Source organism: Aquila chrysaetos, chromosome 3 (genome assembly GCF_900496995.4).
Source record: "Aquila chrysaetos chrysaetos chromosome 3, bAquChr1.4, whole genome shotgun sequence".
In the NCBI taxonomy this organism is placed as follows: domain Eukaryota; kingdom Metazoa; phylum Chordata; class Aves; order Accipitriformes; family Accipitridae; genus Aquila; species Aquila chrysaetos.
In genome coordinates, this window is record NC_044006.1 from 58,161,144 (window position 1) to 58,184,984 (window position 23,841).

Sequence of the window (23,841 nt, forward strand, 5' to 3'; positions counted from 1 at the left end):
GAGCAGCTTCCACCCAAAAGAGAGACATATGAGGTACAGTCAGCAGAGAGATTTCTCTGTGTCTATTATTGCAACAGAGGTATGTGTAGACAGAGGGGACAAAAAGAAATATACAGAAACAGAAAATTAACTTTAACAAGGTGAGAAGACAGCCCAGGGAAAAGCATAAACAAAAGCTTTTTTTGCTCAAAATAAACCTGAATGCATCAGCTAAGTAACTATTCCAGGCTACTCTTTTTTTTCTCTTTTCGGAAAAAAAAGGTTTTGTGCATTCCTCATGAACAAACAGGTTTACATGAAATACTCATAGCCCAAACAGCTATTTCTTCCACTGTTAGGAAATTACTACCACAATACACATTTTGACTAGCCCCCAGGTTCAGAAAGAAAAGTAATAAAAGAAAAATAATATTTACATTCAATTGTCATCATGGTAAAGGAAAATGGAATTGGATTGTGAGTTCATAAACAAATTTATTTTTATAATAGAAACTGAGCACAATGTTGGGCATTCATCCAGCTTTCACTGTACTGTGTTATACTTACATATACACACACTCACATACTAAAACTGCCTGAAAAGCTGATCTTGCACTTATCCTTGTCAGAAGCTTTTAGGCTTACATTAAGAAAATTCACCAGGTTTTGATGCCTGAAGAAGCAGCAAGCATCAAGAAAATTCATTTTCTAATAGCTCTCAGGAGCAAGCATTAAAATAATCCCCAAGAAAACAGCAAATACTAAATAAGATTGAAAGCTGGTCAGGAGGAGAAGGATTTGAAACTAAAACCCTCGATAGCAATAAAAGAATACTGTGAAAGTCTTGAGATGGGAACTCTCGACTACGGTGATTTGGACTCTTTTAGGACAGGATACTAGAACTGTGAGAAACTGTTATATCTGTTTGTGTTTAAGGCAGCAAGATTGCATCTGAGTCACAGATCAGGGTGCCCAAGGCAATATATTAGTATCTGCCCTGACTATCCCAGATTACAAAATGATATATAGGCTGAGAGATTAAGACAAAAAAGGGGTTTTTTTTGCACTGCTACTATATGAATGAAAGTATCAAATTAGGAAACTTAAAATGTGCCATCTCCTTATACAGTGTAAATCCAACATGATCAGGCCTCTGAGGAAACAAACACAACTTAAATTGAAACAAAAAAATGTCTATAACTTCGCTATACTGATTACAACTTGCAACTGGCAAAGCAAATAATTGTCAACAAGACTGAAGCATCACTAACAAATGATCCCCTGCAAAAGTGTAATTACTATATAAACGTATGTCACAAAAAAACTTTCGCTACTTCTCCTGCTTCACATTGTCACTTTTAAGATGTTTCCTACTTAATACCATTCTGAAAAGCAGACCCGTACAGTTACTTCCAAAATCTACTAATTGACAGATATTTTATTACTTTGCCACTTTGCTGGTCCAACATCTATGTTTTTCTGTTGGCGAATGGGCAACGTAACCAAGACATCAAAAAACAAAAGCACATCAACTCCCAACATGAGAAAACTAACAGAAATTACAATTCAGTATCCACTATCTTGGGAAAAGATGACTGTTTCTTTAGCTTAATATAGGAATATTTGACTTGCTGTTTGATGGCTGTGTTCTTCCTATCTTTTCACATTATCCTTATTAACTGACCTAAGTAACCTTGAAGCGATCACAGGCTAGGAGGAGTTCAATAGCTGTCTAGTTTAGTTTTGGACAGTTCAGTGCAGAACTATTCCCAGACCTGTAAATCAGTTCCAAGGGAGCATGAAAAAATGTTTATGAGGATTATTTCATCAATATTCTTAGAACCATTATTTTACACGTTAGCATGTGTACATTTACTTCTAATTTCATGTTAATTTTCAAGTTTTAGCTAAACCGAATTTTATCAGATCTACATATGAAACTACTCTACAGAGAGATCAAGTATTATAGGTCACTGATGTAACCTCTACTCTGTAGTGGCACCATTTATTAACTCAAGAAATACAAGGCAATTATTTAAGTAGGTATGACTTCAGATTGAACTAATTTGTAAGTACTCATTTTTTATTTTCTTATCTCTCTTGTACACCAGTGTATCAACAGGAAGCTGCATTAAGAAAGGCTTTGTGCTCTTTCAACTTAACTCTGACTGACCCTCTGTTTTGGAATACTTTAAACACTATTAATTTTTTAATATATATTTCCCTTTATAGTCAGTAAGCTGAGCTCTGAACTTAAAATCCACAATGTAGGATTTTGTAGGAGGAAATGTTCAAGAACACAGAAAATGCTACTTTAATCTCTAGATAGAGAATTAGATTTTCCAATGTATATGTGTAAAACAAAACTAGAGAAGTCCAGGAGACTAATACCTGCTACAATAAAAAAGAGGAAAACTCAAACATGAGATTTGGTGCCATAAAAAACCATGAAGAATTACAGAAAACAGTGTGATAATGTGCAATATGATTGTAAATGTTGCAGTAAACCACAATAAATAGCTTTCTCATAGTTAAAAAAAAAAAAAACAAACATATGAAAGTAAAAAGAGGATTTTGCCCACAAGTAAGAAAAACTCTGAAACTTTCTCTGGAAGTTAAAAATATTGCTTAAGATTCACTTGGCTCATCATCTTTAAAAACAAACAGAAAATACTGTTGAGCATTGACATATAGTTACTATGTGAGATATTGCCCTGTGCAAAGGAGAAAATTAAACTGCCTTCACTTTGCTTTAGATTATTCCTTTCAGATAAGAAGAAAAACAGTGCAATTTCTTCTTATGGCAGAAATAAAGTGATGAAAAAAGTGATAAAAAGCATACTTTTTTTCAACATTGTTTTCCCCTCAAGCAATTTTAAATACCTTTATCGTTGTTTGTGACACCTTATTAAAAAAATTGTTCTGCGTAAGGAAGAATTTAGTATACTGGTCTTCAGACAAGAAAAAGACTTGGCACAAAGCTAGCAAAGATCAGAAATTTTCCTTCAGAAATATTTTCCACAGGAAAATTGCAATTTTTCCAGAAAATGTCCATTTCCTCTCAGGAAAATCAAAATGAGGGCTCCCTGCCTAGACTGCTCTCATCAACTTTAATTTCTCATTGCAGAGAACATGGAAATTGGCGAGAGCTTTGTAGGCTGAAGGAGGGTGAAGTTATGCGGCAAGGACAGGGACTTCTGCTCTCTCTAGCTTACCCTGGGGACAGCTATGACAAAAGAGAGGGAGGAAAATCTGGTTGCTTGCTCTCAAGAAAGCTATTTAGAAGGCAACAGTTAAATTTTCTGTGTAGAGGAAAAAATGAAATTGATAAAAGCCACCCAAGTATGTGGGACTATGAAACTTCTTTTTTCATTCTCCTGAAACATTTTTTTCCCATAAACAGTGTCATGAATTTTTTGTCAAAATTCTGGATGGAATTCCTTCTCTATGGGTATTTATTTCCATGTTCGTGCCAGTTCTACATAGAACGCAAAAGACCAAACGTGGGCTTTACGCAAAATCCAGCAGAGGTGGTCTTGTTTTAGTCTTTCCTGTGTATCTTGAAGAGGGAATTGAGCATGAATCAATACAGCCGACATAGGGAGAAAGCTCTACAGGAGGCAAACCACAATTGTCAGTGTGTTGTACTCTCCACTATGGTAAGCTCCTGTCAATGCTGACATTGTATGTCTGGAACCCTACAGAACGACGTCCTGGCTCTGCTGAAGTCAATGACAATTGCCGTGTCAGTTAAAGCGTGCAGAAATGATGGATAGCGCTATGGCAGTCTGTTTGCTCTGGAGAGGACAGTGGAGGGCAGCTGTAGGTGGGGGATGATTTCTTGTGACAAAAAAGAAATTTCCCCTAGTCGCCTCCAAGTTCCTAAATCATGAGTGTGATCCGAAACAGTGTATAAAATTAATAAATTGGGCTAGATCTAGGTAGGCTGAAAACGAAGCTGCTGGGCAGCAGCAGGGCACCAGGACCATTTCAGGATCAAACATCAAATCACGGGAGAGGCCATTTGCCGAGGACACACCAGTGTAAGGAGATCACCCAGCAGAGGCATACCAGCCTCAGCACTCCTGTGCCAGCAGGCAGTAGCGGGGAGAGTCAGTGGCTCTCTTTCTTCCACACCGTGATCCCCTCGTCCCGACACACCTGCTTGGCACATGAGGCTACGGATCCTGCCAAGAACATGCCATCACAGAGCGACAAAGCACCTGCTTGATCTGGCTACAAAAGCATTCAAGCCCGGCCTTGCATCCAGGAAGCACGAAAAGGGAGTCAAAGGTGTAAACTTGTTCTAATGCGGATGAGGAGGAGGACACGTACTCCTATTTTCCAGTCTCGGGAAATCAGCACCTATTTAAAATCAGCTTACTATAATTGAGAAACAGACTGCAGTTCTGTGCTTGCAACAGCCTTTTTGCAGGAGGGTTGGCGCAATGGCCAGCCGGTGCTGTTCTCTCTCCTTCCTATGGCATATCCGTGGTCTCCTCTTGCTGAAGTGATGACCTGTAAATTCACAATCCCGGCTAGATAGATGCAGCAGAAATCCCCTCTGCCATATCCTGACCCAGTTGAAATCTGAAATCCTCGTATTAGCTACTTAGGTACCGCAGTGATAGGCACAATATGGATTAGATTTGAATACTGCAGAGAAGATTTTCCACTAGAAAATCCCCTAGGATCTCTCTCAAAGTAGCATTAAATTCAGGTCCGTTGCAACAGTAACCACAAGTTGGAAAAATGTGTCAGCATATCTTTAAGTTTTATGGTAGATTATGATTTATAATGCATCTATTCCTAAGGGGATGGTATGAATTTTACAGGAAAAGTTTCTACTTAAATATAACTCATCCTATATGCATATTTGTTTCTCTATGACTGTTGGATGATTGAAGAAAACCTTCAAAAAATATCAAATGAAAATGTCAGTCTTTTCCTTAACGGGGTTTTTTTGATGAATCAAATGATTTCATTTTTAGTCTCAGTTATTTATCTTTTCTGCCACATCGCTGATGTTAATTAACCTCATTTGCGTAAACTAATGTAGAATGTACTCATTTGGAATGAATCCAGGAGTAAATCTGTGGCAAACTAGTTAACTAATGTTTTATAAATCAAGCTAACGGTTTAAAAATGTTATACAAGTTTAATTCACAATTTATTTCTACTTTAATTCCTCTAATCACTCACTTTACAATGAAATGTCACATTAATGTCATTTCAGCTACTGTGCTGCTTTAACTTGAGTGTATATATGTTCCATTTCAAACTATGAAAACTAAAATATACTTCATGTTATTGTATTTGCTTAACATAGCCTTGATTAACACATTGTTTTAAATCAAAACATTTCTCCACAAGCTGTCCTGAGATTTCAGTGCTTTCTTTTGTTATGAATATCTTCCTTTGTTTGAAAAAAAATCACTGCATTAGAAGAATGCATATTGAGCTACAATCAATAATATGGATTTCGGAGTGTGTTCACTCCACTGACTGGCTGTATTAAACTATACGTAGTTATTATCTTTAAGAGAGGAGAAAGGCAAAACAAGAAATATGTGAAAATGCTTGGTGGACAGAAAGCCATAACCATCTATCAGCTGTAATTCTCATGAGTAACAATGAAAATCTGTAACTTCATTCATATTACACATACTTAACAGTCACAATTCCACTGAAATCAATGGAAGTGAAGGGTCACCTGCCTACATTAAGGGCATTATATTTTTAAGCCCCTTGAAGCAACTGAACTGGAATTTACTATTTGACTGGTTGTTTGCATGTTTTACACTATGTTCAATATACTTGATTTCATATTTTTAATTCTATAAAATTTGTTGTGAGTGGTAGTATGTAGACCATTAGAAATACATTTACTGCTACCAGTAAGTGCCTTTAAAAGTCATTAAAGTATTATTTTTTCCCCTTCAGCATCCAACATTTTATAAAACTAATACAACATCCAAATTGAAATGGTTGTTATGTAAGATTTGTCTATTCTATAAACACGGTGCAATGTCACTGAATTCAATAATTCCTTATTGCATTCATGCATTTCTAATGGATTTCATTGGATTGATGAATGCACTAGCAGTTTTTAAATTTATATTTAATAAACATAACAAATAAGATTGTCAACATTTTAAAAGCGAGTAGCTCTTGAAGTTAAGAAGTTATGGTGATAAACTTTGGATGATAAACTCACCCAAATAAATCAAGCAGGCAGTCAAGTATCCATTCAAATATACTGTTCAAATTTGTCATGTTCTGTCACACAATTCGTCTAAAAATCGCTTTCATGATTCTAAAATTGTACCTTGCTCTGAAGTTGTGTTAATTCTTTTGCAAATACACTGTCAATTGTGGCTGGCATCTGCTGATAAAGAGAGTTGGAAAGGTCTTTCTTAGCAGCTCCTTTATACTTCACCTAAAGAGGAGAAAAAAGGTGACATATAATGCAAAAATTTAGATATAGTAATGACACTACCTACTTTTTCTATTAAATAAAATGGCATAGACCATTAGAACTGGAAAAATCTAATGCTGTCATAAACTTTCAAGCAAAACCAGATCCTTAAATAATAACTTTACAATACTTTAGGTGGATGTGTCTAATTCATGAAGCAATGCAAAGTATCTCCTAATTAAATTCAATAATTTGGGGGAAGTATAAAGTAAAGTAAGCAAGGCAGTTATTTTTCTATCCTTTTAGAAATCATTTCCAAAACCCACAATTATCTTTTTTCTTTCCATTTTCCCAAGTTTTGCACAACGGGAGCAATGAGAGGCCAACAAAAAATATTTTACCAATTAATAAGCAGTAGCAATTAAATGTAACTGGAAAGGACAGGAACATTGAAGATAGCATGTCTGCCATCATTTGTACTTAATCTTTTCATATTACAGACTCATTTTTAAATTACTCTTTATTTATCCTGTACTTTCTCCAGTGTTCAGTACTAGCAATTCCTCACAAAATGGTTTTATGAGACAGGCCAGAATAATAGTTCAAAATCTGGGAGGTTTTTGCTTCAGGTTTAAGTTTCTCAAATTCATAAAACAATAATGTCAAGTATTGCTGTGAAAGTAATCATAAATATCAAAGATATTTTAAATAATACCGTCTAATGTCATTAATTTACTGTGCAATATACAGCTAGTTCCCCACATGTATGATACATATCAATAATTTGCTGTAACATTTGTTGCTGTTTCCCAAAACAGAGGGCTCTTTTTCATTGCAGTAGACATGCTGTTAAGAATTCCAGTGTTCAAGTTTTGAAAAAACAGGTTATGGGACACTAGAGGTCAGTAATTTACAAGATAAACCATCCATCACATCATTGGCTTCAGGTAATGCTGCAATAAGCAAACAGAGCGCTCAACAGTGTGATAAACATAAAACATACGGGGTTTATAATTTTGAAATATCTTTATATCTCTAAGTCTTTGACTAATAATTAGCAGCTTTTCTCTGGAATCAGACAGATGGATTCTATAAATGCTCTCTCTATATTGTGCTTTTGTAGACTACAACAGTCTGTCTCTTAGAAAGTAAAATTTCATCACATTTATGCCCCTTGGGACATGCCACTCTTTCTCAGAAAATATGAAGATAAACATAACAAAAATATTCATCAGATGAATTTATATTGAATGTAGCCACACAGCAAACTGATGTATATCAGAAACAGAATATAGAATGTATATAAATTACATAACTCCAGACAGGGATATGGGGATATTCTTTATCATAATCATAAAGGTAGCACCAAAAATTTAAGTCTTCCAAGGGTCACAGTGACAGAAAAATCACTCAGAACCAGCAGTTCCTTAACAAAAGCAACTCTCTGTCAGGTAAAACTCCTGCTGCTGTTCTCACCTGTGGAAAATAATCAGAGATGCAATCATATGATACCTTATACCTGGGACATGAAGAGCTGGCAGTAAACTCTGCTCTGGGATTTGGAAGCTCCTATTCCTTCCTTGCCAGTACAGTTTTGGGGGGGTAGGGGGGGGTGGGGGGGTGGTAAAAGTTCTGTTTGATATCAGGCTGTGAATTCTCCACAGCAGGGAAACTGTGCACAGGTATAATTTGCAAACCTCATCACTGCAGAATAAGTAACAAAAAATCCTTTTCCTATTCCTCAGTTTATCCATCCATGAAATGGGATAGCTAGGACTGCCTCAGATGCAGATATCTTAGAATCCTAAAATAAAAGTGTTGCATAATTCCAAATTATTATTACTCAAATATACAGTATACACTATTTACAGCGCTTTAAGTCACTTCAGCTTTAAACAGAATTATTTGAAATAAGCCATCCTTCCCATGCTAAAAACCACCATATTCAATTAAGACAGTTTTTAGGAAGGATAAGAAGCAAAGAGAATTCTTCAGTCTTTTAGGTCTTACCTCAGAAATAAAGGCACTGAGACTTTTCACATGTTTTAGCTGTGGGGTGTCAGGTACAAATATGCACTTGCCTTTAGATTTTTTAAACTCTTCTTTATAATGTATCTACAAAGAGGAGAAAAGAGAAGTTTAATTGCTTTTAAAAAAAAAAACAGAAAAATAAACAATGGCTATTTTTATTTAATTTTTATTATTATTTTATTTTATTTATGGAGACTATGCTGGGTGGCTTGCAAATATCTGAAGCTGGATCAAATTAAGCCATCAAGGCAAACAGTCAGTTCTCACACATAGTACCAGGGCGATGTAAAAGTCACATCTTTAATAATAAAGATGAAAAAGATATGATTTTTCTCTACATCTACAGCACATTTTCACCACTGTTGTAGATGTTCTAGTATCTCTAAAGTAAGGAGAATTGAATAATTGATCTTCTTGATACTTGATCTCAAAGATAAAATTGTTAAACTAACTTCTAACACAGACCTAGCAAGCACAGAATGTATATAACGTAATCAAATGCCCCTTTATGAATCCAAGATTACATGAATAAATTCAGAAGGCCACTGCCAAATCATTGGCCCAAGAACCCCAACAGTCATGACATGCAAGTAATAACAGATTTAAGACCAAATTTTAAATTGAGTCATTTTTTAAATTATGTGTATGCACAAAGGAAACCATTTTTGAAGCAAAACACCATGACATATTCTGCAAAAAAACCAAAACACAAGCCTTTTTTTTTTTTTTAAAAACAGCCTTTTTCTTACCATGGGACAAACAATATAGGCAGGTATAATAACCACATGACTATTAATGAAGTCAGAGTTACTGTTTGTATTAGGGAGAAGGATAAAAACTATGGACGTGGTAAATGTGTAGGGACTTTTATTATGTAAGAACTGTGTGAAGAAAGATGGTCAATTATGATGAGATGGACTAAATAAGAAATACAGACAGTTTACGTGGATAGCCTTAAATGTTTCTAGTGACACTTCTTTCTTTGTACATCGAATAGTTCAGTTCAATGCAAATTGAATTATTTAGTATTAAGCTTTCGTGGTTATTATCTGCTACCATTTCTCTAACCTCATTTTCACATTCTGCACAACAGCAGCTTGCGTTTATGCACTCTAGACTTGCTGACAAGCACTGACAGAAGCAATATGATCTGCATCTGAGCATTACAGAAATATGCAATCTTAATTTCCTCTTTCTCTGAATCCTTAATGGATATCACAACTTCTACTCTACACTCCTCTATAGGAACTTGGAAAATTCATGAGAAGGATGGCAGCTTACACAGAATCAGCTCCTGTACTATCTGATGCAAACTTTTTGTCCATCGCAAAATGGATTAGATAATGCCAAATTCATCTCAAACTGATGACTACATAATCCTCACACAATAAATAATCTTGGTTACTATTGAGCTCATCCACATTTGGACTACTGAAGGAATGTACATCTCATTACCGAATCATATTGTCTGCCTTTGTGGATTACAGTCTATTCTAAATAAAAACTGCTTTGTGAACAACAGGTGTAAAATTACTGTATGTCATAATTTTACTCAGGGAACCACAAATCCAATGGTTCATGTAACCTGTTGTGAGACACCATACTCCTAGGTAATCACAGAGCAATACACAAAAAGGACAGTTTTATGATAAACATGAGCAGGCACTTACTGTTCAACTTGCACACATGCACGCATGTACTTGCAAGTGTGTGTATGTATGTGGACATGAACAGCTTAAAAAAAAGGCTTCGTAGAATTATGTTCATTCACAGTGATACAACTGAGAAGGGACATGGGAAATCTACAGAGCTGACTGTCTACTGGTTAGGTTTGATGGCATTCCCAGTAGAAACTCCTGTAAAGCTGAGACTCTAGTAGAGGAGATGGAGAGTCTTGCTGCTCACAAATGAGGTAAATCACACACAGATATCTGAAAGCTGACTGTAATTACATCCATTTTAATTACAGAGCAATAATTACACTCAAAAATCAAACATGAAAGCTTTCTAAGGTATCTCTTAACTGGGGGAGATGACACGACATGACTAGAAGAAACAATCAAAGCTGTTCTGTTGTAGAAGTCATGCTTTCAAAATAACTGCAGTAAAGGACTAATGCCACCACCTTACTCCTTTATTATTCACATTTATTATAGTAAGCCATAGAGGCCACAAAATGCATGCAGGATCAAATGAGCAATTTAGAGAGGACATATAACAAAATGTGTGGTCAAACTCTGATCCAACACACTCCATTCAGCTACAGAAGTGTCTGCATCGCTTGGAATCAGAAAGATGGAAGATGAAATGGGACAAGTATAATGAAGTCATGACATCTGCACTTAAAAAGCATATTTATTGTAAATGACTTAAGCAAGAGGCTTAAGAGGTTGGCTACGACTGAACATAACAAATGGCTGGAATAGGCAGAGAAGCTAATATTCCTCTTCAAAGTTTGGGGTTACAAAGTCAGATGTCTAAAATACTGAATAGGACATTTTGCCTGCGAGTGACTTACCCTTCAACACAAAATATGCTGTTTAGGTTGAGTAGATCTGGTAAGCCTTGTGAAAAAAACAAATAACAGGAAAAATTTGAAATGATGGCCTGGAGCCACTACTGCTCTTTTGACATACTTTTGAAGTCCAATAGCTTACTAAAGGCCCAATTTTTAATAGCTCTCTCCTGATCCCTTTCTTCTCCCTGACTCATCATACTCATTCCACTAAGGAATCCCTTTCCAACCCTGCATTTAATTTATAATCTCTCATAAGACTAAGAGCTGTGTCAGATCACAGATCCATCTAATACAAAATCCTCTCTCCGTGGCCACAGAAACCTGGAGACAAGCATGAGAACAGGGCAAGCATACAGTATTATTGCCCCACAGTATTTTACTAGTCTCCAGCAATTTGGACCTCAAAGTCCTCCAGAGATAGAGGCTGTGACTAGTAATGGTGAGTCCAGAGGAACAGCTCCGCCCTGAATGAGGTGGTCACAACCCTATTGGTATGAGTGGAAAGGCACTCTGTTTCTGCACTTGACTCTAGGTCTCTTTGGCCCTTGCTTTATAGCAGAGAGACATACTAAAGCAAAGTTGGACTCCGTAAAAGGACAGTTAAATGGCAAGTTGCACTACTTTTTGCTATAGGGAAAAAGAAGCACTGGTACCATATATTAACAAAATTCAGCAGAGTCTTCAGAAGGCAGACTGTCTGCCTCTCTACGAAAAAGGATTATGATAGTTTGGTCAATAACCATTTTACTTGGATAATAATTCCCCTCTTTGCTTATAACAGTATTCATAACATCACACCACTACAATTAAAACAAAGAAGAGATGAAAATATACCAACATATAAGTAATACATGCAAATGGACAGGCTCAATTTCAATATGGAAGACAAAAGGCCTGGAAAGGAAGGTAATGCGTATGAACCAAGCACACATGACAGTTTTAAAAACATCTGTGGAATAAAATTGCATAATGGAGGGAGATTAAATGAAATGGCTTTAGGGAGAAAAAATCCAGGGGGTATCACAGCCACAGAACAAACATCTGCCAACCTCAAATGAAAATGGAGATTTCCTCAAGAACTGGAGCACCTAAAGACTTCACTACTTCCCCTACATACAGTTCAAGGCTGACAGTTACACATGCACTAAGGGCTGCCATTGCAACACTTTGTTAAAACCATATTGCCAAATTAAAGTCAGCCTGCAAAGAATGCAGGGCCAGTGTAATGCAACCCCAGTATCTCAGTCATGAGCACTCCTGGCGCTGCATTCTGATGGAGGAGCTGTGCTGACAGCTCCACCGGCAGAAAAGGACAAGCACCCAGTCTCATGGTCAGCAAGGACACAGGCTCCTGTCCCAAGGTCATCTTAGGGCCAAACTGCAAGCCCCATAAAACCATTGTATACATAAAGTGTACAGATGTACACCAACAACACATCCACACAAACAGCAATTTGTGCAAAGATTCGTGCTAAATGGATAAAGAATATATAAAAAGTTCTGAACGTTAATGAGTCAAAAATCAAAGGCAAGAATGAAAATTCCTTGCAGTTTATTGGCCTCCACAATGAAGTGTGCAGGCTCAGGAATTTAGCCCCACCAGCACAAAGGACTTCACTGGTCATAAGAAATTCCAATTATAGCAAAAATTCTGGGAAACAAAATTCACCCCCTATACATTTGCATATTCTGTTGAAGCCAATGAAGAAACACCTACTGATTTCACCAGAGGCTGAATAAGGCCCCAAAACTGGATGCCATTTTTAAACACAGAGTCTCTTTAAAAATAAAGTGGTCTGGACCATTATATATTACTACTGCTTTGAAAGCATTAATGACACTTTGCCATTATGCTTTACATATCTCAAGGAAAATCTAACACACTTACAGGCTAAACACATCACAAGTTTTCAGCAAAAGCCCACATCCCTGAACCATTATAGGCTTCAGAAACCTGGCTTGACTTAGTTATTCACCTTAGCTCACAAGCCCCTGCAGAAAATCAGAGAAAACACAGCCACTCAATTTATCAGTTAATTAACAGCCACAGCCAACATTACTCCTAATGAGTACACAGCACAGTAATAATTCCTTTTCAATTAAATAAAATATTTCTTCACCATTTGTCAAGGAGTTTTTGCCTTTAAGAACAGCAACCATGTTTAGAAACAAGTTGCATGGAAACACTAAATGTATTTTGGGTCAGATAAGTGCTCCAGGTCCATTTTCATTTTGGCCTTTACATGAGTTGACAGGCACTTATTGCACCATATGCCATTCTTTTCCCAAAGAAAGCATGTAGATAACCATCAGTAAAAATATTAATAATCTCTACTACCTCCTAAAGTAACTTGAGATTACAAGGGAGCCATCTGGGCAGGTTCTCTTAAGGATCTATCCAATTTTCAGCACTCTTTCTGTGAAAATTAAAGTATTACCAGACGGTGTATGGACAACGAGGAAACTTTGACTTTGTCAAGTCACACTTTCAAGCCAGCACTGTAACACCTACACATCCCAGATACTGTTTTTCTGAGTTACCTATTCCTTTCTGATATGTAACCCCTAATAATTTATACCTTAAGTGTAGATTCTGTATGTTCTACTCTCATAAAATCAACATACTCGTTCACCTTGAACAATAACATCCTGAATCTAAATATCAGATTACAACACAAACATGAGCCACACATCATTTTTTGGTTTCTTTAGAACACCACTTGTTAAAGCAAGTCACTCTCTCCTCAGTAATGTGTCCTCTGCTGCCAGCCACCACCCTCGCAGGAGAAATACCACTCTTAACTCCCATTCCCATGAAGGGACAAAGTTATTATTCACACACACTTTCCCAGAGGGACATAGAAATAATCTTCCACCAAGGTAAATCTGATGCTGTTACATTGAAGCAATTGGATCTACTCCAATTTAAAATGTCTTGGATCCGATCTGTGATGTTTATATAATGTCTATATCTGATGGACAGTTTTAAAACTCTATAGCAACTAAGGCAAGAATTTGCTAGCTAAATAATTTTTAAAGATATTCTAGCATTCAGTGAATTCTCCCTAGAAGTGCAAGTCAGTAATAATATGCTAAGCAGTTCTGAGCATCTATCACCACAGACCAATAGATAACACTCAAAATTCATCTGTTTTATTTTTATCCTCCCTCCTTACAGCTATGTATACTGGCACTCAGTTCTGTTCTAACCAATTAAACTTCATAGGATCAGGCTATAACTAGAAAAAATACTGCATTTTCCTGATCAAATCAGCCAAGGTGTTCTCATGGGAGACACACTCCGCATGAGACCCACTTTTTGGAACATTCTCCTTCCTAGGGCCTATGCTTCACACCGTCCAAGTGCTCTGAAAAGCTCATCCTTCTGCGGCTGATAATTTAAGGTACCAGTGTAGGCTGTGCTCTTCTATTACTTTTGTGTGCTTTTTCATTTGAGTCTTGGATGGGCACATGCTGCACTGTACATATCTGAAAAAATATGTATCATAAATATAAACCCACTTGAAAAGAGAAATGTAAATGTAAGGATGCAAACAGTCACCGTCACTTACATCACTTATTATTTCACTGCATTTTCGGGCCAGTTCCATATTTCTGTCCTCAATAACAGGCTTGAGGAAGACCTGTAAGAGAAAGATAATCATTCCAGGTTTATTGTCCTAAAAGGGTAACAACAGAAGGAAATAAGTACTTTTCAAAGATATTGGGGTTTAACTCACCTTTTCTTCTTCTTCCCCATCCTCATTTTCATCTTCCTTGAGATCCTGAATGACAGATACTCGCATTTTAATACTTTGCAGAAAACAACAATGAAAACTCTAAAAAGGTTCAGCACTGCAGGAAACAGCTCAGACCCTACAGCATGCCTGGAATCAATGGTTCATTTGTGTCCTTGCTGCACTTAACTCTGCCAAGGCTCCTTCCTTATTTAGGCAGCACTTGACGGTCTTTATCTGAACAATTCAGTGTGAGTGAACTGAAAGGCATTGCAGATGGCCTTGCTAGCTATCAGTCCCAGCAGAGCTAATGCTTTCTTACAGATAAAATATAATTAAATGACCTATCCCAGTCAACTATTTTTTAAATGACTATGAACACACTTAATTAAAATACTGTGATGCAGTTAATTCATAACATAAGTAATTTAGTAAAATTAATAGGCTTAAAAGGGGAACATTGACTCTAGGGTTATGGGAAAACTGCCCAGTTCTAAGATTCAAGGCATCACTGACTCCAAAACCAGTTATCACGAAACTTTATTTTGTTGGTCCAATAACAGAGCTTTTTGATTAAAAGAAGCTCACTCTTCTTATTTTCCAGTAGATGTAACTGCTAGTATATTTTTCAGGAAATACTCCTTTTCCACAAAGCATATAAAATTCCTTAAATGCTTTGCATATTATGTCAGCTGAAGGTTAAACCTGTGCATACATAGATACAAACACATCTGTACACTTAAAAGTATACACAGCTATGTATTTACACAAACATGAATGTTCCTTCACTGTTAAAAATTGTCATGGTGTGTAGTCTCAAAACCAACCTTTTTCAGTATGAAGTCATTGACTCCAGCTGCAATGAAACTGAAAGATATCCTTATGCCAATGGATATAGTGTCACAGTGTTTGCTTCTGTAAAACAAGCAAGGAGGTATTACAGGACCAGTTGGAGTAACCAGCATTTTAACTTTTTTTTTTTATTTTCCAAACTGTAGCTTGTATACTTCTCATTTTATAGAGGTCATTATTTCGAACTTCACCTAGCAAAGTGATTCACTGCTACACAGTTTTGCAATCAGGCAAAGATATAAGGAATGTGTGGTCTTAAAAAACCTCTTCAAAGAATTTTAAGTACTTGTGCCCATCCTTAGAGCTTATTTAGAAACATACATTTCCTTAGAAAAATAAACATTTCAAAGAAGAGAAAAAATACAGCATTTGACTTAGTTAAGGTCTGAAAATTTGAAAAAAATATTAAGAACAAAGGCACAAACTGCTTTCAGTGTATAATAATCCAGAGACAGAATTCTTTATATGTTAATAGTACAGAAAGCTTCAAGATTTTCCATTCCTCTGCTTCAAATATAAGCTCCTAAAGTTCAGATTTGGATTGGCATTGCTGAAGTTCAGGTTGAAAACTATAAGTCTGGTTTGTATAGGTGAGAATTACCTGTAATTTATGCTGACTACTTTTGGACCTCAGGATGTTTCATCCTTCTGGAAGAAAATGGTGTGGTCTTATAAGATGGGTATTCACAGTAACAGGTCATTTTTTAATATTATGGCCACAGCAAATATATTCCTAAACAACAGATTCATGCATGATTTCAAAGACCACAAGTTAAGGAGACAGAGTACCTACAGAAGTACCAGACAGAAATGCACACGAAGGCTTCATTTGGGGATTTTTGTGATAATATTGCAAATACTATATTTTTCCAGCATAGTTAATTTCCCTTTCTTTCCTACATTTAATAAATTTTTTAAGTGGAGACATTGAAAAATATTTGAGAGTAGAGAAGACCTATTAGTAGCTGCAAAGCTTGCTGAATATGGGGAAATCTTTTGCTATTTTTTGCACTGGAAGGCAAATACGTTCAAAATGACAAAGTCAAAACTGTTCAGGTTTGCGGGGGAAGATGGGGCTGTTCAGCTTTTTAACATGCTTACATTGTATCTGGTGGTTTTTCAGCAGCTGGACATACCAAAATTTATGTATTAATTGTGGTTTTCCTGTAATGGTTTCTGCATAATAAAGATGTGCTTTCTCTTTAGCATGATCTTCAACTGATTTGATAGAATTCATTTTTTCCCATTTTTACATCATCTGGGTCAGGCATAACTGAGTGTCCAAATATGCTATGTCCCATGTAACTTCCATAATACAGGGGTTGCAAGACAGCTGCTATAACTCATCATATTAAAGAAAAATATAATGCTATGCACAAAGGGAGCAAGGGAAAAAATATCACAGTATCAACTAACCATACACAAGTTATTCAAAATGGCACTCTTCACATAACAGATGCAGTAAGAGACTATATAACACAGAAACCTACCTCCCTTTTTTTCATCCTCCTCGAAACACTGAATACTGTCAGATAACATTCACTGTGCAATAAAGCAAGCCTGAAAATTAAATATATCCAGATATAATTCAGAGAATAATCTGTTATAAGCATTTAAGAGTTGCATGGTTTAGAAGTGCATTATGATTCTATTAGCAGCCTGCAGGTCAAGAACAAGCTTAGGGTACTTCCGTAAGAGGCAGTAAATAATCTAGGATCAGCAGGCATGTTTGGCATTGCAAATGTTTGTGTATGTTTACAAATATTTTTAAAACTACGCTAAAAGTACTAAATCTAATCTGAATAAAGATCAAGTTAAAATGCTGAGCTTTACATCCCCAAAACAAATATGAAGTATGTTGTATTAAAGAATACTTTTTACCTGTAAAACCTGCATTTTTACCAAAACTTCCAAACTGACACTGCTGAACCACTTTCCACTGTATATAATGGAATAATCCGTAGTCATTTGCTTTGGCATGAAACAGCACAGATTAAACAAAATCCAATTGTACATAATTTTAAGAAAACACTGCAACGGACTGCTAAGATGTGTATACACAATATTTGCATGCATAGAGGGCATGGCAAAATTAGGATTTATTATTGCATTATAGGTATCTTAATACGCACACAAAGGGGAGAAATGGGTTCTTCAGGGAAGTACCCAATATGAACGCATTCAAATTTCGTAAGGGAATGTTGTATAGCTCCACGTTTCTGCTTCCAGCCACCCTGCATGGATGTTTCACATCTCAGTTCAAATCTAGCCTTAAGAATGAGGATATTTTGTTGAAGAAGCTGCAATGAAATGAAGCTGCAACTGTACATTGTCTAGATTGTTCACAGAAGCACAGTATTTGCAGTACACAATCTTCAACGTGTATGAACTTTTGATAGAGAAGATAAGACTTCCAGAAGCAAACTATATGGTTTCTCCTATGAAAGGAGACAGCTGAATCTTCCAACACTTACAGACATCATTCGCTCCTGTCAATGTACTATTTTTTGACACAGAACATTACTCAAGCACTTGGTCTAAATGCATATCTGCTGAGGAGGCAGAAGGGGAAGAAACATGGGGTATGAAGGAGCCTGAGTCCCCACGAGTACGAGCTGGCCCAGCACACAAATGGTTCAGGCACGCAGTTGTGCAGCTTCCTGCTTTGATCACACACAGCTGTGTCCACAACTGGCCAAAGCCCCACCATCTCCTTGTCCCTTTATCAGTCTTTTAACAAATACATTTGGGAGATCTTGGCCCAGAAAGTTAAAAAGCTTCATCTCATTTTGGCCCTGATACACATAACAATTTAGCAATGACACTCAGTTCTGTCACTAAACAAACACCACCGCTGGACTTTGGCATAATCCCCAAAGCCTTCCAAGATCTGACATATTCACATGTACTGCTCTGCTGAAAGAACTTTACCACTTCTCAGAACAGCAGAAACTGTTCTTGTCCTAGAAAATGTACCAGAAACGTCATAATCTCAAACCTATTAATGCAGAGTTCCTCATGGGGTACTTGAACATAGGCTGCAAGTTAAGGGCCAAGTTATTTCAGCTGGAGACTCTGCACAGCATTATAGTGAGAGGTATATACGTGTTATGAATATACTCCTTTCAATTCTGGACTGAAAACCTAGTAAGAACAGAGGTAGAGTTTTAGTGCTTTAACTATCCTGCTTCCAATGAGTTGAAAATCAACCCACAGACATCCCTGAAATGAAAATGTTATTTTCTGTTCTCACTGGACAGACACACACATCACTGAAATAAGTACAATTAATGCAACACAACACAGCTGGTGGTCTCTTTTCAAAAAGCACACAAGGCATTTGTAAGCACTGAGATTCAATTACTTCTCATTTCTAGAAATACTCAACTATTAGACTGGAACTTACTAGCAACCCTGCATAAGGAAGTTCATAGTTAGGCTATCAGCACCACAATCACAAACAGAAAGCAAGCGAGGAATCCCAGCCTGCCAATTTTAACCTCCCCTGAAGATGAAATACCAATTAACATTAACAAAAGAAATTCAAAAGATGGTTCTATTTAGAGAAAAATCTTACCCATAAGCTTGTATCTGTCAGATCATTAACACTGCATTTATCAACAACACTTCGAAACCTGAAAATATCTCATGGTTCTAAGCTAAGATTTTCATTCAATGAAAGTTATTTTATTTAAGGTTTTGGTAAAGCAGAGAGTGGCAATGGTATTTTTAAAGATGAATACAAATGAGATGTTAGAATTGTGAATCCCAGAAAACCTAATGAATTTTCAATGCCTAATAAATACATAAATATAGACATTTTTTGCAAACACATACTCACAGGGACATTGTCTAGCTCAACTGGATCTTGATGACTGAGCATTTAAGATGTCTGTATGGTACAACTAGTTTCACATAATAATACCCAACCTAATTGAGTTACCAGAAGCAGTGTAGCTATGCTAGCATGACACTGCCTGAGTTAAACTCTTTCCCACACAGCTAATTATCCTGAGAAATTAACCCATTCAGAAGAGAGAGTATTTATCAGGGCACAAGATTGTGCCATGTGGATGTAACCTTAGCTGTGATCAGCAACAATGCATTGAAATAAACCAGCATAAAGCTTTTTCAGATACTAATGTATCCTGAAAAAAACCCAAAACCTCAGCTTCATTTTTCTGACAATATTCATAACTGCCTACTACGTTTGCACAATAGCTTTTAACCCTCAAATATGGTATTTCCTAAATGGGATATACAGTTTCACCTTTTTTTTTTTTTCCTAATTTTTCATTTGTCAAGAAATTAAATCCTCAACAATGGGGGAATTTGGTCTCTCCAGCCCGCCAATATTTTCAGTTTAACCAGAAACCTGAAAAATCTACCACTCCTACAGCTCTCTTCACAAGTTGATGCATCAGGAGCTGAGACCAAAATCAGCCACATTTGACTGCATTGCAACTGTTTAATCCACTCTTCCTGACATAGCTGTGGCATTTCCCTTTCTTGCCAAGTGTTATAAAACCCCTCTCCCCTTACTCAAGTGTCCAACTAGGTACGGGAGTCCACCAGAGAGAACAGCTCTGGGGCATAGCAGTTGAGGCTCTTCAGCACTCCCCACACCTCTTACTAGTGCCATTACAACAACAAATAGTCAAGACATTTATTCCTACTACCTACGAAACTGCAGCCCGGATGCTAGTCCTGTATGCTAGTAGTCAAGAGACCTGCACACTAGTCCTCTGTAACTGGTGTGGAGCAGTACATATCCAAGCTATCCCTCTGCCCTGCAACTTGTGGCTCATATTTCATAAGGCTTTTCTACACAATATGGCTAGAAAATGAAATTATCAGCTGCCTGGGTTACTGTGTGAGGTATCCCAAAGAGAAAAATCACATTCAGCAGAAGAGGGATTCAACTGAGAAGTTACAGCTTATCTCACAGGACTCCTCAAAAGGAGAAAAGTTTAGATAATAGATCAAAGTTTTCCATTCACAAAATTTTCATTTTATCCAAACCTAAACCCTATGGAAGAAAGAGCTAGGACTATATAGTAAGAATTTGGAAATTTTACCTTGCTATAAATCACAGCTAAAATTATCAATGATTGTAGGTAAAAGATATGAAGTCAGTAATAAACAAGTTTTATTTTGCCTCAATAAATCCTAAAAAGCTAAGGATACTCCCATTCTCCTTTCAGTGACTATATATTCATATACAGTTTACTGTAATCTGAAATAACAGAAAGATATACTTGGCTTATATACAGACTCTTGCATACATTTTCTTAGCCATATAGACTGGGCATGTGTACTTACCAGGAATTTTTCTTGTGGCATTACTTCAAATTTAACTGCCTGAACTGACAGAATCTCCCACAGCAGGAAGAGAAAATTGGATCTTTCCTACAAATTTAATTTCAGTTGTAATTACATCCACCACTATGACCCTCACTTACTTAATGAATGCATTTTTCTAGAAACTAAAACCACAGTGGTTTATTTTTCTTGTATTTAATTGAGTTTTTTCTTCTCCATATTTTTGCACTTCTTGTGATAGACCTAATACTGTAACTTCAGTCACACTCTCTCTGGAGGGAACAATACCATAAGTAACACACACCTTTAAAAAAACCTTTATAACTTTACTCTTCTGGAACATTTCATGTTACTTTGATTCTCAAGTAAGTTAAATTTGCATCAAATTGCCACAGACAGCTAACACTAAAACAAAAACTAAGTTCTTCATTTACAGTTATTTAAGATCATAGCTTTTAAATTTCAGAATAGTCTTCAGAAAACCCCCCAAAACAGAAAAGATTAAACCAAACAGGCCAGGATAAAAAAGAAATTTAATGAACACATTTGAAGTAACAGAAGTCACTTGTTCATTGATGAAAAATTTATTCAAGTAACTTTATTTTTTGATCAAGACAAATAATTTCAAGTCATAAATACTTGATGGAGAAGATATATTTTGAAATATCTTCAGACCCAAAAAGACAAAAATAAAACTGTAATTATGTAAAACATACAGCTCCCTTATTGTGCTTTAAAATGACTGATTCTTAAATAGTTCTCCTTTGGAGAAATTAGTTTACGTCTTTTATCTACTTTGTGAATTGTGCCCATTGTAAGATTTAAACACGAAAATAAGTTACACATACTTTGTGTCCAGGAGGGTTTAGATCTGTATTGTCATAGTCAAGCTTCCCTCTTAGCCTACCATTCTGTGCGTGACAGGTTAAGACAACTGTACACAGGAGCTGTACTATGAATTTAGCAGTGTATTCGAAAACAAAGCACTTAATATATAAAATGCACATTCAGAAAATATCCATAATTTTCAAGACAGAGAGTTTATAATCACTGATGGATAGCTCATTCTTTCCAAAAAGCTGCTGTGGCAAAATAGTCTGCTTGAATAGAGTAAATATTATTTTTCAAGTGCTTATAATAGGCTACAATGGATTTGGAAATACAACCGTTAATAACCCTGTATTGAAAAGAATTTTATGGCAAAGAACCCTATACTAAGGGCTCTCTGGACAGCCTAATCCTGTAATTGAGTTCATGGTTGTAATTCAGGAGAGCAACTTACAAGTTCTTAAGCATTGACTACAGCACTGAAGAAAATACACTAAAAATACAATAGGTAGCAATAATAAGTCACAGGAATGTTAGATCCTTATGTACACTCTGTTTAACAATGATATACACAGGTTTCCATGACAACAGTGACAAGATGATAAAAACATCTTCTTCCACCATCCACTGAAAAATATATTTCTGCTTATATCATTGATGAAGTGGCAAGCACCTAATTTAGAAATGTCGACTTGCATTTAATAACATATTTTTATATTCAGAAAAATGCACATCGTATTTTTAAAGGATTTAACTGAATATCTGATGCAGATTAAAAAGATTTGTGATCCGATTTTTTTAGTCTTTTAAATCAAGTTACATAAAACTTTACCTTTTATTTTAGTCGTTGTCCATAGTTTAGCCGCAAATTTCAGCTTAAAAATTTTTTTCCCCCATGGAAATCTCTTTTGCATAGATCAGATAAAAGCTGATCTAGCATTTCCCAAAGAAACAGTGCAGATTTTAGTAGAAGAATACCTTATTTTTAAATTGGCTTCATTTTGCTCCATCGTTCACAAAAAATGATGATAAGGCAGTTCTGCTTTATCAGTTACATAATTTGCTTTCACATTAGAGCATTGTCTTACTTCTAGTCTGAATTGTTTTCTCAAAATGGTAGTGGACACAGAACTGGCATTTCTTGCTCCAGCTACTTTATAGTCATTCCTGGGACCTGGTAACCCCTGAAAAGAAGCAATTCCAATGACATCAGTGGAATTTAAACTTGCAGTTATCTCAATACTGGTACTTCTAGGTGAGCATACTTCTCAATCTATAAAGTACCATCATAATACTTATTAAAATGTCAGTTCTCACATATTACTATAGGAAAAAATAGTTCCTATAAATTAGTAATAAAAATTTAGCCCTACAGTGCTTTTCATATAACACAGTACATCTAAATTACCACATTAAAAGCACACTGAATTACAGTTCTTCAAATCAAGGAAGGCTAATGCTTGCACCACGTGAAATAATGCAGTAAGTACCTTCTGAGAGGAGGAAGGCAAAAGAAATAATATAGCAATGTTTTGTACACTACAAATTATCCAGAAATACCGCCTTTGGGCATGATCACTTGCTGTTGTTAATAACATTAAAGAACAACAACTACTTTATACTCATACAGCTTCTTGTGGAGAAGATTTTAAAGAATTTTATAAATACAGGGATAGAGTCTTTGATGGAGGATACTGACACAGAGCGAGCCAAGTCCTCTCCCTGTCCTCAGGCATTTGAGGACTAGGCTGGAGTCAGGCTTAAGTAAGACCAGCCATGGGTAGGTCTAGTTTAGCCCAACCAAAAAACCTGCCCCAGATCATACTGCTGATTCATGGTTACTTGACAATCACAGTATGGCCAGAGGTTTGGGAGATGCAGCAGGCTTGACTGGGGGAACAAGCTGTCTTAAGTCTCCTTTGAACATCTGGAATTTTGTAAAGGGAATTCAGACCAGGATAAATAACTACTCCACAGAATTGCTCCTTGCTACATACCTGAAGATACCTGATCATCTTATAATTCTGTTTTACAGAACAAGGGGCCATGAAGTAAAGCTGCATCTCCACAGTAAGAAAGGAAGCTTGTAATGAATCAAGACTTCTTGATTCCCAGCCCTAGCTTTAATGCTGATATCACAGAGCTTCTCAGTGGGA

The 23,841-nt window shown here is 36.3% G+C and overlaps 1 protein-coding gene across 3 annotated transcripts in view; it reads right to left on the bottom strand.

Moving 5' to 3' along the window:
• The window catches only part of NEBL (nebulette), a 274,542-nt gene that overhangs the window by 81,208 nt on the left and 169,493 nt on the right, over positions 1 to 23,841 (bottom strand). The window contains exons 1-4 of one of the 3 annotated variants that reach the window (XM_030008945.2): positions 14,687 to 14,769; positions 14,519 to 14,590; positions 8,408 to 8,512; positions 6,308 to 6,418 (exon numbers count right to left, since the gene is read on the bottom strand). The exons of the other annotated variants lie outside the window; for them this stretch is intronic. Coding sequence (XP_029864805.1) covers positions 6,308 to 6,418; positions 8,408 to 8,512; positions 14,519 to 14,590; positions 14,687 to 14,752 — 354 coding nt within the window. The 5' untranslated portion in view covers positions 14,753 to 14,769. Of the gene's footprint in view, positions 1 to 6,307; positions 6,419 to 8,407; positions 8,513 to 14,518; positions 14,591 to 14,686; positions 14,770 to 23,841 lie in introns of those variants that run through there. 3 annotated transcript variants of the gene reach the window in all.